The sequence below is a fragment of the Nerophis ophidion genome, linkage group LG24 (assembly GCF_033978795.1).
Source record: "Nerophis ophidion isolate RoL-2023_Sa linkage group LG24, RoL_Noph_v1.0, whole genome shotgun sequence".
Taxonomy (NCBI): Eukaryota; Metazoa; Chordata; class Actinopteri; order Syngnathiformes; family Syngnathidae; genus Nerophis; species Nerophis ophidion.
In genome coordinates, this window is record NC_084634.1 from 26,192,654 (window position 1) to 26,209,386 (window position 16,733).

Below are 16,733 nucleotides of genomic sequence, written 5' to 3' on the forward strand. Positions count from 1 at the left end.
CTCTGTCCAGGGACTTGGAGTTTGTAAACAAACATGTTAAAGATTTTGGGATCTAATATGGATCAATATGGATCTAATCCCTATATTATTGACCATGTAAAACTTGGTATCGTTACTTTCGACACTTGTGTCGATCCGCTCGCCGTTGTGAGCGCAAGTTTATTTCAATGAATTTTAGAATGAAGTGTGGCATGTTTTTCTGCTCTCGTCCTCCAGTGATGATTATAAACACCATACATTTATTCCGTCAGTCTACCCCAGAGCAACTGTGGCTACAAATGTAGCTTACCACCCCCAGGTGTGAATGAATGATGGGTTCTCACTTCTCTGTGAGCACTTTGAGTATATAATAATAGATAAGCGCTATATAAAATCTAATCCATTATTATTATTATTAGTAGTGAAGTGAAGTGTGAAGTGAATTATATTTATATAGCGCTTATTCTCTAGCGACTCAAAGCGCTTTACGTAGTGAAACCCAATATCTAAGTTACATTTAAACCAGTGTGGGTGGCACTGGGAGCAGGTGGGTAAAGTGTCTTGCCCAAGGACACAACGGCAGTAACTAGGATGGCGGAAGCGGGGATCGAACCTGCAACCCTCAAGTTGCTGGCACGGCCACTCTACCAACCGAGCTGTACCGCCCTAATACTACTACTACATTAGTAGTAGTCGTAGTATTTGCTGCCATGGAGGCGAGGATTGCTGACTTAGAAGCAGTTTTGCACTGTGGAGGGTCGTTAGCCGCTTGCTTGCGAGCAAAGACACGTCAATGAGGTAAGCTAACGGAGCATATTCCTGGCTCTCACCTTGTTTTAAAGACCAACTGTCAGCCGATTGCTATTCTCGCACGATAACCGCTCCACGTCTGTACACTCATTAAGCTAAAAATACAAAACTGATTGCTATCAACTGTGTTGGCTGCTACTGACACAGCTGAATCGTTAGCTTATCAAACAGGATATCCGGTCGTATGGGTTTATCTCTCCACATTATCTCACACACACCCACACCACCACACACACGTACTCAAAGACCAAATAACAAGTATAAAATGCACCCTGACTTTTATACCAAGTAAGAAAAAAAGTAGTTTTTTGGTTTAGCTTTAACAGTGTTATTTGTACATGTGTGTATTAAACGGCCTTTGGCATAAATGGTAAGTTTAATTATATATATTTTTTAATTTTTGTTGGTTTATAAATATGAATAATTATTTAATGTCTAACTCTCTAACGTATATATTTTTTATGTTCCTGTGTAAATGTCGGCCATTTTCAAAAATGACACTTTCAAAACCAATAAATTATAGCAAATGTCTTCCAGGTTTTTAAAATGTTTTTATTTCAGGAAAATTGATGGACTTTAAATCTTTTCTGCTACAGAATCAACATTTTTTTTTTATAAAGTTAGTATTTGTTGTAAGTTGATCTATTTTTGCTTATTAGTAGCTAGCGCTGCGAATTGCTAACGCCACAAATTGCTAGCTGAGAAGTAGCATGCTAATCACTAGCTGGCAGCTAGTGACACAAATTGTTAGGGTCGCATATTGGTAGCGCCGCAAATTGCTAATACTGCAAGTCGCTAGCTGACAACGAGCATGCTAATAACTTGCTGGCCACTAGCGCGCTTCTCACCAGCTGTCAGCTCGCGTCCCAAATTGCTAGCACCGTAATTGCTAACACCACAAATTGCTGGCTGGGAAATAGCATGCTAATCACCAACTGTCAGCTTGCGTCCCAAATTAATAATAATAATAATAACTTACATATATATCGCGCTTTTCTAGACAAAGCGTTCACAGAGAAGTGGGAATCAACATTCATGCACACCTGGTGGTGGTAAGCTACATCAGTAGCCACAGCTGCCCTGGGGTAGACTGATGGAATTGCTAGCGCCGTAATTGCTAACACCACAAATTGCTGGCTGGGAAGTAGCATGCTATTCACCAGCTGTCAGCTCGCATCCCAAATTGTTAGCGCCGCAAATTGGTAATGCCAAAATTGGTAACACCACAAATTGGTAACACCACAAATTGCTAGCTGGGAAGTAGCATGCTAATCACTAACTATCAGCTTGTGTCCCACATTGCTAGCGCCACAAATTGCTAACACCACAAATTGGTAGCTGGGAAGGTGCATGCTAATCACTAGCTAGCAGCTAGTGACACAAATTGTATGCGCTGCATATTGGTAGCGCCGCAAATTGCTAATACTGCAAATTGCTAACTGGCAACAAGCATGCAAATAACCAGCTGGCAACTAGCGCGCTTCTCACCAGCTGTCAGCTCGCGCCGCTGTTAGTGCAAATCGCTAGCTGGCAGCTAGCACGCTAATCGGCAACTTGCGCGCTTCTCACCAGCTGTCAGCCCTCATCCCAAATTGCTAGCGCCGCAAATTGCTAATAATGCAAATCGCTAGCTGGCAACAAGCATGCTAATAACTACCTGGCAACTAGTGCGCTTCTCACCAGCTGTCAGCTAGCGCTGCAAATTGCTAACACGGCGATTTGCTATCTGGCAACTAGCACGCTAATAACTAGCTGGCAACTTGCGCGCTTCTCACCAACTGTCATCTCGCGCCGCAAATGGCTAGCACCGCAAATTGCTAATTGGGAAGCAATTTGTGTCACTAGCTGGCAGTTAGTGACATAAATTGTTAGCGTCACATATTGGTAGTGCCGTAAATTGATAATGCTGCAAATCGCTAGCTGGCAACAAGCATGCTAATAGCTAGCTGGCAACTAGCGTGCTTTTCACCAGCTGTCAGCTCCCGTCCCAAATTGTTAGCACCACAATATGCTAGCACCACAAATTGCTAATTGGGAAGCAATTTGTGTCACTAGCTGGCAGCCAGTGACACAAATTGTTAGCGTTGCATATTGGTAGCGCCGCAAATTGCTAATACTGCAAATTGCTAGCTGGCAACAAGCATGCTAATAACTAGCGGGCCACTAGCGCGCTTCTCACCAGCTGTCAGCTCGCGTCCCAAGTTGTTAGTGCCGCAAATTGCTAACACCACAAATTGCTAACACCACAAATTGATCATTGGGAAGCAATTTGTGTCACTAGCTGGCAGCTAGTGACACAATTTTTTAGCGTCATATATTGGTAGCGCCGTAAATTGATAATACTGCAAATCGCTAGCTGGCAACAAGCATGCTAATAACTAGCTTGCAACTAGCGTGCTTTTCACCAGCTGTCAGTTTGCGTCGCAAATTGCTAGCGCCGCAAATTGCTAACACTGCAATTCGCTAGCTGGCCACTAGCACGCTAATCAGCAACTAGCGCACTTAACACCAGCTGACAACATTATTCCTTAGCTATCTTGAGTGCTAACATGAACATAATCATATAATTATTCATGTTTTTATTTTTAACCCTGAAAGGCACAGTCAGGTTTCCACGCCAAATGCCAAATCTAAACTACACTAAAATGGACACGTCAAATAAAAAGCTATTTAAATGTGAGGGGTAGATATTAAAAAATATATTTTTTAAAGTTTGACCACAAATTTAAAATTATGTAGAAGACTTTGGCTGTATAAAATTGTGTTTAATACTGTTTTAAAATAGCCAAATAATACAGAATAGCGCCACTACTAGCTGGCGAAAAAACAGTAAGGGTTAACGATAAAATAATAATAATAATAAATAGTGACCTGGTCTGCCTATGTAAGTACAGTAATGAAGTGGTATTTGTGTAGATTAGCCCGGGCAAGGCGCGCACATTTTCGCGCAATTTTCTTCCTGCCGCCAAATTGGAGACGTTCCCTCCTGCTTCCTTAGTATTCCGCACAGCCACCGACACATCGCATCATTTGCATGTGAAAAGAATTGAGCGGTACTTTAGCAGCACAACAGACACTTTGTGGCTTTCCGGGAAGCTCTGGACCAGAACCACTTGGACAGAACACACCCCATACCCCCCCCAAAAAAACAACCAAAGTCAAGAAAAAACACGATGACGACTTTAAATGTTTAGGATGAACTGGAGGCTGAAATGCAAAGAATAATACTTTTCACAATAAAAGTTTAAGAGAAATAATCCAATACATTTTGCAACATGAACTAAATGGCTGATTGTAAATATATTTTTAACTTTTCGCGGCGGTATAGCTCGGTTGGTACAGTGGCCGTGCCAGCAACTTGAGGGTTCCAGGTTCGATCCCCACTTCCGCCATCCTAGTCACTGCCGTTGTGTCCTTGGGCAAGACACTTTACCCGCCTCCTCCCAGTGCCACCCACACTGGTTTAAAGGCCTACTGAAATGAGCTTTTCTTATTTAAACGGGGATAGCAGGTCCATTCTATGTTTCATACTTTATCATTTCGCGATATTGCCATATTTTTGCTGAAAGGATTTAGTAGAGAACATCGATGATAAAGTTCGCAACTTTTGGTCACTAATAAAAAAGCCTTGCCTGTACCGGAAGTCGAAGCCGATGTGCGCGTGACGTCACCGGTGTGAGGGCTCCTCACATCTGCACATTGATTACAATCATAGACACCAGCAGCGGGAGCCATTCTGACCGAGAAAGCTACAATTTCTCCATTAATTTGAGCGAGGATGAAATATTTGTGGATGAGGAAAGTTAGAGTGAAGCATTAGGGAGGAAAAATAAATAAAATAAAAGGCGAGTGCAGTGGGAGCGATTCAGATGTTATTAGACACATGTACTAGGATAATTCTGGAAAATCCCTTATCTGCTTATTGTTTTAATAGTGTTTTAGTGAGATTATAAAGTCATACCTGAAAGTCGGAGGGGTGCGGTGACCGCCAGTGTATCTGAGAGAATTAAAGCAATGGGGGAGCCAAGATGACAGCTGCTGCAGGAGGACGCTAACTCCGACTTAATATCACAATTTTCTCATCCAAAAACTTGCTGGTTGACATGTGGTAGAGAAACATGTTCGCTAAAGCTTCACAACAAACAAAGAAACACCGACTTTGTTTCGGTTGCTAAAGGCAGCTGCAATCCACCGCTTTCCACCAACAGCATTCTTCTCTATAGTCTCCATTATTAATTGAACAAATTGCAAAAGATTCAGCAACACAGATGTTCAAAATACTGTGTAATTATGCGATTAAAGCAGACGACTTTTAGCCGTAAGTGGTGCTGGGCTAAAATGTCCGCTCCAACCAATAGCGTCACAAACACGCGCCATCATACACGTCATCATTCTGCGACGTTTTCAACAAGAAACTCCGCGGGGAATTTTAAATTGTAATTTTGTAAACTAAACCGGCCGTATTGGCATGTGTTGCAACGTTAATATTTAATCATTGATATATAAACTATCAGACTGCGTGGTCGGTAGTAGTGGGTTTCAGTAGGCCTTTAAATGTAACTTAGATATTGGGTTTCACTATGTAAAAGCGCTTTGAGTCAATAGAGAAAATCACTATATAAATATAATTCCCTTCACTTCACTTCACATTACAATCCTCGTTATTCTGCATTTCTGGCCGAGAGTGAGGTCTGTGCTCTAGTTAAAAAACCTTTAATGTCGAGAATATTGCCAAAAAATAGCTGTTTTAAGTTGCAAACTAATAACATGAGAGCTCTGTCGAATAGAGGATCTTTGAGGAGCAGAGGTTTTCTGTTATACGGACGATTTTGGGCAGTAGGATCTCAAAAACAACAGCCTAGTCCTGTTATATAAAGGATCTTTGACAGATGTTCTGCAGTATGTTGTAGCAGAGCACTCCTGTCTTTTATAGAGAGGATTGTTTTATAAACAATTTTGGCAATCGGTGTTTCAAACAGCTTCTCATCATTCCAAAGATTGTTGGCCAGCATTACTGAAGCATTTCCTTAAACAAACAGAGTGGTTCTGTTATTTAGAAGATTTTTGATAGGTTTTCTTTGCACTAGGTTCTTAAAATAGAACAGCAGTTCTGACATATACTAAATTTGAGCTAACGTTTTAAAACGAGCAGAGCAATCTTGTCATATAGAGGATCTTTGACACATGTTTTCTTTCTTTTGTGGTAGGTTCCAAAAACGTAGTGCTCTTGTTATATAGAATACCTTTGACTAGTATTTTTGCAGTAGCTCTTTAAAACAGCTAAATACTCTTGAAATATAGAAAATCTTTGACTAGTATTTTTGCAGTAAATCTCTAAAAACAGCAAAAAAAAAACTCCTGATATATAGAGGATCTTTAACTAGTATTTTTGAAGTAGGTCTTTAAAAACAGCTAAATACTCCTGAAATATAGAGGATCTTTAACTAGTATTTTTGCAGTAGCTCTTCAAAAAACGCAAAATACTCCTGAAATATAGAGGATATTTGACAATATTTTTGCAGAAGTTCTTTAAAAACACCAAAATATTCTTTAAATAAAGAAGATCTGTGACTAGAAACAGCAAAATACTCCCGATATATAGAGGATCTTTAACTAGTATTTTTGAAGTAGGTCTTTAAAAACCGCAAAATACTCCTGAAATATAGAGGATCTTTAACTAGTATTTTTGCAGTAGCTCTTCAAAAAACGCAAAATACTCCTGAAATATAGAGGATATTTGCCAATATTTTTGCATAAGTTTTTTAAAAACAACAAAATATTCTTTAAATAGAGAAGATCTGTGACTAAAAACAGCAAAAAACTCCCGATATATAGAGGATCTTTAACTAGTTGTTTTGTAGTATGTCTCTAAAAACAGCAAAAAACTCCTGATGTATAGAGGATCTTTAACTAGTATTTTTGAAGTAGGTCTTTAAAAACAGCAAAATACTCCTGAAATATAGGGAATCTTTAACTAGTATTTTTGTAGTAGCTCTTTAAAAACAGCAAAATACCCCTGAAATATAGAGGATATTTGCCAATATTTTTGCAGAAGTTCTTTAACAACACCAAAATATTCTTTAAATAAAGAAGATCTGTGACTAAAAACAGCAAAATACTCCCGATATATAGAGGATCTTTAACTAGTATTTTTGCAGTAGGTCTTTTAAAACAGCAGAATGCTCCTGAAATATAGAGGAAATGTTCCAATATTTTTGCAGAAGTTCTTTAAAAAACACCAAAATATTCTTTAAATAAAGAAGATCTGTGACTAAAAACAGCAAAATACTCCCGATATATAGAAGATCTTTATCTAGTATTTTTGCAGTAGGTCTTTTAAAACAGCAAAATACTCCTGAAATATAGAGGATATTTGCCAAAATTTTTGTAGTAGGTCTTTAAAAACAGCCAAATAATCTTGAAATATAGAAGATCTTTGTCTAGTATTTTTGCAGTAGGTCTCAAAAAACAGCAAAATTATTCTGATATGTAGAGGATCTTTGACTAGTATTTTTGCAGAAGGTCCTTAAAAATAGCAAAATACTCCTGAAATATAGAGGATCTTTGACTAGTATTTTTGCAGTAGGTCTTTAAAAACAGAAAAATATACCTGATATGTGGTGGATCTTTGACTAATATTTTTGCAATAAGTCTTTAAAAACTGCACAATATTCTTAAATATAGAAGATATTTGACTAAAAACAGCAAAATACTCCCGATATATGGAGGATCTTTAACTAGTATTTTTGCAGTAGGTCTTTAAAAACATCAAAATACTCCTAAAATATAGAAGATATTTGCCAATATTTTTGCAGTAGGTCTTTAAAAACAGCAGAACACTCCTGAAAAATAGAGGATATGTGACTAGGATTTTTGTTGTATGTCTTTAAAAACAGCAAAACACTCCTGAACTGTGGAGGATCTTTGACCAGTATTTTTCTTCAGCAGGTCTTTAAAAACAGCAAAATACTCCTGATGTATAGGGGATCTTTGACTAGTGTTTTTGCAGTAGGTCTTTAAAACAGCAAAATACTCTTGAAATATGGAAGATCTTTGACTAGTATTTTTGCAGGAGGTCCTTAAAACTAGCAAAACACTCCTGAAATATAGATGATCTTTGACTAGTATTTGTGCATGAGGTCCTTAAAAATAGCAAAATACTTCTGAAATTAGGGGATCTTTGACTAGTATTTTTGCTGTAAGTCTTTAAAAACAGCAGAATATACCTGATATGTAGAGGATCTTGACTAGTAATTTTGCAATAAGTCTTTAAAAACAGCACAATACTCTTAAAATATAGAAGATCTTTGAATGAAAACAGCAAAATACTCCCGATATACAGAGGATCTTTGACTAATATTTTTGCAGGAGGTCCTTAAAAACAGCAAAACACTCCTGAACTATGGAGCATATTTGACCAATATTTGTTTGCAGTAGGTCTTTAAAAACAGCAAAACAGTCCTGATGTATAGAGGATCTTTGATCAGTATTTTTGTAGTAGTTCTTTAAAAACAGCAAAATACTCCTGATATATAGAGGATCGTTGACTAGTATTTTTGCAGTAGGGCTTTAAAAACAGCAAATTACTCTGGAAATATAGAAGATCTTTGACTAGCATTTTTGCATGAGGTCCTTAAAAATAGCAAAATACTCCTGAAATATAGAGGATCTTTGACTAGTATTTTTGCAGTAGGTCTTTAAAAACAGAAAAATATACCTGATATGTGGTGGATCTTTGACTAATATTTTTGCAATAAGTCTTTAAAAACTGCACAATATTCTTAAATATAGAAGATATTTGACTAAAAACAGCAAAATACTCCCGATATATGGAGGATCTTTAACTAGTATTTTTGCAGTAGGTCTTTAAAAACATCAAAATACTCCTAAAATATAGAAGATATTTGCCAATATTTTTGCAGTAGGTTTTTAAAAACAGCAGAACACTCCTGAAAAATAGAGGATATGTGACTAGGATTTTTGTTGTATGTCTTTAAAAACAGCAAAACACTCCTGAACTGTGGAGGATCTTTGACCAGTATTTTTCTTCAGCAGGTCTTTAAAAACAGCAAAATACTCCTGATGTATAGGGGATCTTTGACTAGTGTTTTTGCAGTAGGTCTTTAAAACAGCAAAATACTCTTGAAATATGGAAGATCTTTGACTAGTATTTTTGCAGGAGGTCCTTAAAACTAGCAAAACACTCCTGAAATATAAATGATCTTTGACTAGTATTTGTGCATGAGGTCCTTAAAAATAGTGAAATACTTCTGAAATTAGGGGATCTTTGACTAGTATTTTTGCTGTAAGTCTTTAAAAACAGCAGAATATACCTGATATGTAGAGGATCTTGACTAGTAATTTTGCAATAAGTCTTTAAAAACAGCACAATACTCTTAAAATATAGAAGATCTTTGAATGAAAACAGCAAAATACTCCCGATATACAGAGGATCTTTGACTAATATTTTTGCAGGAGGTCCTTAAAAACAGCAAAACACTCCTGAACTATGGAGCATATTTGACCAATATTTGTTTGCAGTAGGTCTTTAAAAACAGCAAAACAGTCCTGATGTATAGAGGATCTTTGATCAGTATTTTTGTAGTAGTTCTTTAAAAACAGCAAAATACTCCTGATATATAGAGGATCGTTGACTAGTATTTTTGCAGTAGGGCTTTAAAAACAGCAAATTACTCTGGAAATATAGAAGATCTTTGACTAGCATTTTTGCATGAGGTCCTTAAAAATAGCAAAATACTTCTGAAATATAGGGGATCTTTGACTAGTATTTTTGTAGTAGGTCTTTAAAAACAGCAGAATATACCTGATATGTAGAGGATCTTGACTAGTAATTTTGCAATAAGTCTTTATAAACAGCACAATACTCTTAAAATATAGAAGATCTTTGACTAAAAACAGCAAAATACTCCCGATGTATAGAGGATCTTTGACTAGTATTTTTGCAGGAGGTCCTTAAAAACAGCAAAATACTCCTGAAGTATGGAGCATATTTGACTAGTATTGTTTGCAGTAGGTCTTTAAAAACAGCAAAATAGTCCTGATGTATAGAGGATCTTTGACAAGTATTTTTGTAGTAGGTCTTCAAAAACAGCAAATACTCCTGAAATATGGAGCATATTTGACTAGTATTGTTTGCAGTAGGTCTTTAAAAACAGTAAAATAGTCCTGATGTATATAGGATCTTTGACAAGTATTTTTGTAGTAGATCTTTAAAAACAGCAAATACTGCTGAAATATAGAGGATATTTGCCAATATTTTTGCAGTAGTTCTTTAAAAACTGCAGATTGGTCCTGATGTATAGAGGATCTTTGACTAGTATTTTTGCAGTAAGTCTTTAAAAAAAGCCGAATACTCCTGATGTATGCAGTGCAGTGATTCTCAAACTGTGGTACTAGTAGTGCACGGACTCTACGCCAAAGATTTGATTCATTATCTAAAGAGTGCTTTATTTTTCCATATTCAAATGCAGTGTTACTGTTCAAATTGTTACGGTGGCCAAAAATGAAACATATTTGTTAAATAAAACATGTTCCTTGTTTTTAATTAATACTTATGCCTACTATTTCAATCTGGGTCATTATGGTGGTACTTGGAGAATCAAGTATTTTCTGAGGCGTTAGTTGGTTAAAACAGTTTGAGAACCCCTGATATAGAGGATCTCAGACTAGTATTTTTGCAGTAAGTCTTTAAAAACCGCAGAATACTCCTGATATACACAGTAGAGCAGTGATTCTCAAACAGTGGTACATGTTCCACTGGTGGTACGCTGGCTCCATCTAGTGGTATGCCAACAAATCACTTAATGAAATATTCAAACACAGTGTTACTGTTCAAACTGGGCCTAATGTTACAATGGGCAAAAATATTAACTATACTTATTAAATAAAACCCCTGCCTTGTTTTTAAAGAATATTTAGGCCTACTGCGCTACTGTATTTTAAAGTTGGTCATTATGGTGGTCCTTGGAACGTGTTTTCTGCAGTACGTTTTTAAAAACAGCAGAATATTCCTGATGTATAGCGGATCTTTGACGAGTATTTTTGCAGTAGGTCTTTAAAAAAGCAAAACCCTCTTCTTACCATTGTAGGTTTTTAAACAAACTTAGTGGTCCTGTTAAATAGAGGATCTATGACCAGTAGTTTTGCATTAATTTAACATTTTATTATTTATTTACCAAGGATCTAATTCATTATAAATTTCCTTGACAATAGTGTGCCATATACAAGGCAAACCAAGCAGTTTACAGTTTACACATTAAAAAAATAAAATACACTAATACAAAACATGCAATACTGTACAAGAATATTGGAGACAAGGTTAACTACTGTAATACATCCAATACATCCATTTTCTACCGCTTGTCCCTTTTGGGGTTGCTGGGGCCTTTCTCAGCTGCATTTGGGCAAAAGGCGGGGCACAGGGCCAATTTAATGTTGCCAATCAACCTACCCCCAGGTTCATGTCTTTGAAGGTGGGAGGAAGCCAGAGCACCCGGAGGGAACCCACGCATTCACGGGGAGAACATGCAAACTCCACACAGAGAGACCCTGAGCCCGGGATTGAACTCAGGACTACTTAGGACCTTCGTATTGTGAGGCACATGCACTAACCCCTTTTCCCACCATGCTGCCCTCTGAAAAGTACCATTTTTCCAAAAGTTACTTAAGTTAATAGAATAGAAAGTACTTTATTGATCCCTGAGGGTAATTCAGCACCACAGTTCGCTAATAATAGACAATAATAATAATAAATAATTTAATATATATCATATGTTATATATATAATATATAATATTATATACATAATATGTTCAGCACCGCGTGGATATCGGAAGCGGTACTTCTGGATTGACAGACCGGGGTGGTGGTCCCTCTTTAAGAAGGGGGACCGGAAGGTATGTTCCAACTATCGTGGGATCACACTCCTCAGCCTCGGTCTATTCAGGTGTACTGGAGAGGAGGCTACACCGGATAGTCGAACCTCGGATTCAGGAGGAACAGTGTGGTTTTCGTCCTGGTCGTGGAACTGTGGACCAGCTCTATACTCTCGGCAGGGTTCTTGAGGGTGCATGGGAGTTTGGCCAACCAGTCTACATGTGCTTTGTGGACTTGGAGAAGGCATTTGATTGTGTCCCTCAGGAAGTCCTGTGGGGAGTGCTCAGAGAGTATGGGGTATCGGACTGTCTTGTTGTGGCGGTCCGCTCCCTGTATGATCAGTGTCAGAGCTTGGTCCGCATTGCCGGCAGTAAGTGGAACACATTTCAAGTGAGGGTTGGACTCCGCCAAGGCTGTCCTTTGTCACCGATTCTGTTCATAACTTTTATGGACAGAATTTCTAGGCGCAGTCAAGGTGTTGAGGGGTTCCGGTTTGGTGGCCGCGGGATTAGGTCTCTGCTTTTTGCAGATGATGTGGTCCTGATGGCTTCATCTGGCCGGGACCTTCAGCTCTCACTGGATCGGTTCGCAGCCGAGTGTGAAGCGACCGGAATGATAATCAGCACCTCCAAGTCCGAGTCCGTGGTTCTCGCCCGGAAAAGGGTGGAGTGCCATTTCCGGGTTGGGGAGGAGACTCTGCCCCAAGTGGAGGAGTTAAAGTAACTAAGAGTCTTGTTCACGAGTGAGGGAAGAGTGGATCGTGAGATCAACAGGCGTATCGGTGCGGTGTCTTCAGTAATGCGGATGTTGTACCGATCCGTTGTGGTGAAGAAGGAGCTGAGCCGGAAAGCAAAGCTCTCAATTTACCGCTCGATCTACTGTACGTTCCCACCCTCACCTATGGTCATGAGCTTTGGGTCATGACCAAAAGGATAAGATTCACTGGTGCAAGCGGCCGAAATGAGTTTCCTCCGCCGGGTGGCGGGGCTCTCCCTTGGAGATAGGGTGAGAAGCTCTGCCATTCGGGAGGAACTCAAAGTAAAGCCGCTGCTCCTCCACATTGAGAGGAGCCAGATGAGGTGATTCGGGCATCTGGTCAGGATGCCACCCGAACGCCTCCCTAGGGAGGTGTTTAGGGCATGTCCAACCGGTAGGAGGCCACGGGGAAGACCCAGAACACGTTGGGAAGACTATGTCTCCCGGCTGGCCTGGGAACGCCTCGGGATCCCCCGGGAAGAGCTAGACGAAGTGGCTGGGGAGAGGGAAGGCTGGGCTTCCCTGCTTAGGCTGCTGCCCCCGCGACCCGACCTCGGATAAGCTGAAGAAGATGGATGGATGGATGGATGTAATATATGAATAATACAAATATATTCTACATTTAAGTGCAGTCAAGAAGCAACATATACATTATACAGTCTGATGGCTGTCGGTATGAAGGACCTCCTGTGTCGTTCCGTGTTGCATTTTGGGAGTCTGGTGTATGTAATGTAACAAAGTAAATGTAGCGGGTTACTACCCACCTGTGAATAGGATACATTCTCAAAAGATATAATAATTATAATTTTTTGCTCCAATTCAAGTATTGTGTGTATTTTCACCAAATATATATTCCAAACTGTGGCCACATAATACATAGTATTTTTTACAAAATGTCCATTATAAAGGACAGAACACTAACAAATAGATTGTATATCTTATAGGGCTGTGAATCTTTGGGTGTCCCACGATTCGATTCAATATCGATTCTTGGGGTCACGATTCCATAATATATCGATTTTTTTCGATTCGATTCGATTCTTGATTCAAAAACGATATTTTTCCAATTCAAAATGATTCTGTATTCATTCAATACATAGGATTTCAGCAGGATCTAACACCAGTCTGCTGACATGCAAGCAGAGTAGTAGATTTAAAAAAAAAAAAAGCTTTTATAATTGTAAAGGACAATGTTTTGTCAACTGATTGCAATAATGTAAATTTATTTTAACTATTAAACGATCCAAAAATATGACTTATTTTATCTTTGTGAAAACATTGGACACAGTGTGTTGTCAAGCTTATGAGATGCGATGCAAGTGTAAGCCACTGTGACACTATTGTTTTTTTTTTTTTATAAATGTCTAATGATAATGTCAATGAGGTATTTTTAATCACTGCTATGCTGTAATTATAACTAATACTGATGCTGTTGTTGATAATATTCATTTTCGTTTCATTACTTTTGGTTTGTTCTGTGTCGTGTTTGTGTCTCCTCTCAATTGCTCCGTTTATTGCAGTTCAGAGTGTTGCTGGGTCACGTTTGGTTTTGGAAATGGATTGCAATGTTATGGTATTGCTGTGTAGTGGTTTGTTGGATTGAAAAAAAATTAATAATAATAAAATTGATTTTAAAAAAATGAGAATCGATTCTGAATCGCACAACATAAACGATTCGATTCGTATTCGAATCGATTTTTTCCCATACTCCATCCATCCATCCATTTCTACCGCTTATTCCCTTTCGGGGTCGCGGGGGGCGCTGGCGCCTATCTCAGCTACAAACGGGCTAATATCTCAATTGCAGGTAAAATAAAAATAAAAAAAAAACGTCCTTTTTTCAGTTCTACGAACCTAAGGTGTGAAGTGTTACGATTTATTTCAGTTTAAAAGGTTTCCGGTGTTCATTCCGAGAATAACACATTAAAACAGAGCCTTGCATTGACATTTTTTTGTTTTCTCGATTCTAAACTCCTCAAGAAGAAGGTTGAAACAATTACGTTGAATACCATCGTATAAAGGGGTTTTAAAAAGTTGGGGGTTATACATTTGAATTTTATTTTGAAGGTATGTATCGGAAATAGAAAACATTTCAGGTGCAATTAATAAAAATACTTGTTAATGCCACACTTGCAAAATTGCGAGTTTTTCCAAGTCAACCTTCAAAAGCGTCTGTTTTAATCGGTTAGTTGTACCGTAATTGAGTTTTTAACGATAACAATACTCAAATTCTGCTGCTTTTCACACTTTTAGGAGAGGAGCAAGTGTTCGCTAGCCAACAGTTGTCCGAAAGACGTTAAAAAAAAATAAAAGTTGTAGTTTGGAAGTAGGGGTGTACAGTTCCGGTTGTCTTACCGGGGGCCAGGCGGACCAGAGTCGGCAGACGGAACTTGCTGACCACCGCGTCCAACGGCAGCGCTAACGGGCTCCAGGAGATCTCCGACAGGCTCGCCGACAACTTCTCCATCCTGCCGGGGTCATCACTGTGCCGGAGAGGAGGCGGGGGGCGAGGACGATGGCGGCGGCGGCGTGTGTGGTGGTGACGGTGAGTAGGATGATGGAGGTGCCGACGGAGACGTCTGCGTTAGGACTTTCGTCATGTTTGAAATGTTGGAGAAGAATAATCTGTGCGAGCCTGCGGAGGGAGGGCTTGTCAGGCCCCCCTCTTCACCCCCTTCTTACACACATGCAAATGAGCAAGTTACTCATTTACAGTCCGTGCGGCTGATTGTTCATTAAAGGCCTACTGAAATGAGATTTCCTCATTCAAACGGGGATAGCAGGTCCATTCTATGTCATACTTGATCATTTCGCAATATTGCCATATTTTTGTTGAAGGGATTTAGTAGAGAACATCGACGATAAAGTTCGCAACTTTTGGTGCTGATAAAAAAAAAAAGCCTTGCCTTTGTTGTAAGCACAAAACCAATGGGAGCAATTTGCAAAATGCTAAACTTCGCAAATTTGTATAATGCACAACCGCATTTTGCAAATTTGTATAATGCGCAATCTTTTGCAAATTGCTTCAAGCTATATATTTAAATGTGTGGTGCAAATTTTGCAAATCAATGGGCGCTATTTGCAAACTGCGCAACCGCATTGTGCAAATTTGTATAATGCACAGTCGTTTTGGAAATTTCTTCCAGCTATATATTGATTGTGTTGGAAGTTCTAAGTACTAACCCTAACCCTTGATGCCATCTACGCAGTGTTTTGCTGTTCTTCTTCTGTTCGATGTAGCTTTCTGTGCAGAATTCCGCAAATTCTTCTTCAGCCGTCCTCAAACCATCCATTTGCACGGTCGCGCCAATTTCAAACAAAATCTCGTCTTGTGATATGCAAATTGCTTGCGCACAATGGAAATGACGTATAATTTGCAAAGTGCGCGAGATTGGTGAAATGCTTACAACACCTTTTACCGGAAGTCGCAGACGATGACGTCACAAGGGTGAGGGCTTCTCACGTCCTCACGTTGTTTATAATGGGAGCCTCCAGCAGAAAGAGCTATTCGGACCGAGAAAACAACAATTTCCCCATTAATTTGAGCGAGGATGAACGATTCGTGGCTGAGGATATTGATAGCGACAGACTAGAAAAAAAATAAAAAAATAAAATGAAGTAAAAAAAAGAAGAAAAAAAAGGAAATTGCATTGGGACAGATTCAGATGTTTTTAGACACATTTATTAGGATAATTTTGGGAAATCCCTTATCTTTCTATTGTGTTGTTAGTGTTTTAGTGAGTTTAACAGTACCTGATAGTCGGAGGGGTTTGTCCACGGGTGTGTTGACCCCAATGTCTCAGCGAAGTCGACGGCAGCTTTATGGACGGGGCAAGCTCAGCTGATCTCCGGTAAGAAGCAACTTTTTACCACAATTTTCTCACCGAAACCTGCTGGTTGAAATTCGGTCGGGATCCACGTTCGCTTGACGGCTCTCTGATCCATAGTAAAGTTTCACTCCGGGAATTTTAAACAAGAAATCACTGTGTGTTTGTGTGGCTAAAGGCTAAAGCTTCCCAACTCCATCTTTCTACTTTGACTTCTCCAATATTAATTGAACAAATTGCAAAAGATTCAGCAACACAGATGTCCAGAATACTGTTTAATTGCGCGATGAAAAGAAACGACTTTTAGCCGCAAATGGTGCTGCGCTAATATGTCCTGACAGTCCGTGAAGTCATGCCCACGCGTCATCATTCTGTGACGTTTTCAACAAGAAACTCCGCGGGAAATTTAAAATTGCAATTTAGTAAACTAAACCGGCCGTATTGGCATGTGTTGCAATGTTAATA

The 16,733-nt window shown here is 39.0% G+C and overlaps 2 protein-coding genes across 2 annotated transcripts in view; one reads left to right on the top strand and one right to left on the bottom strand.

Moving 5' to 3' along the window:
• gareml (GRB2 associated, regulator of MAPK1-like) overlaps positions 1 to 15,133 on the bottom strand; it is a 76,678-nt gene extending 61,545 nt beyond the window's left edge. Inside the window, exon 1 of the mRNA XM_061885863.1 lies at positions 14,797 to 15,133. Coding sequence (XP_061741847.1) covers positions 14,797 to 14,908 — 112 coding nt within the window. The 5' untranslated portion in view covers positions 14,909 to 15,133. The remainder of the gene's footprint in view (positions 1 to 14,796) is intronic.
• LOC133542047 (nesprin-2) overlaps positions 14,598 to 16,733 on the top strand; it is a 261,954-nt gene continuing 259,818 nt past the window's right edge. The window contains exon 1 of the mRNA XM_061885855.1: positions 14,598 to 14,986. The gene's annotated coding sequence lies outside the window, so the exon portion shown is untranslated. The remainder of the gene's footprint in view (positions 14,987 to 16,733) is intronic.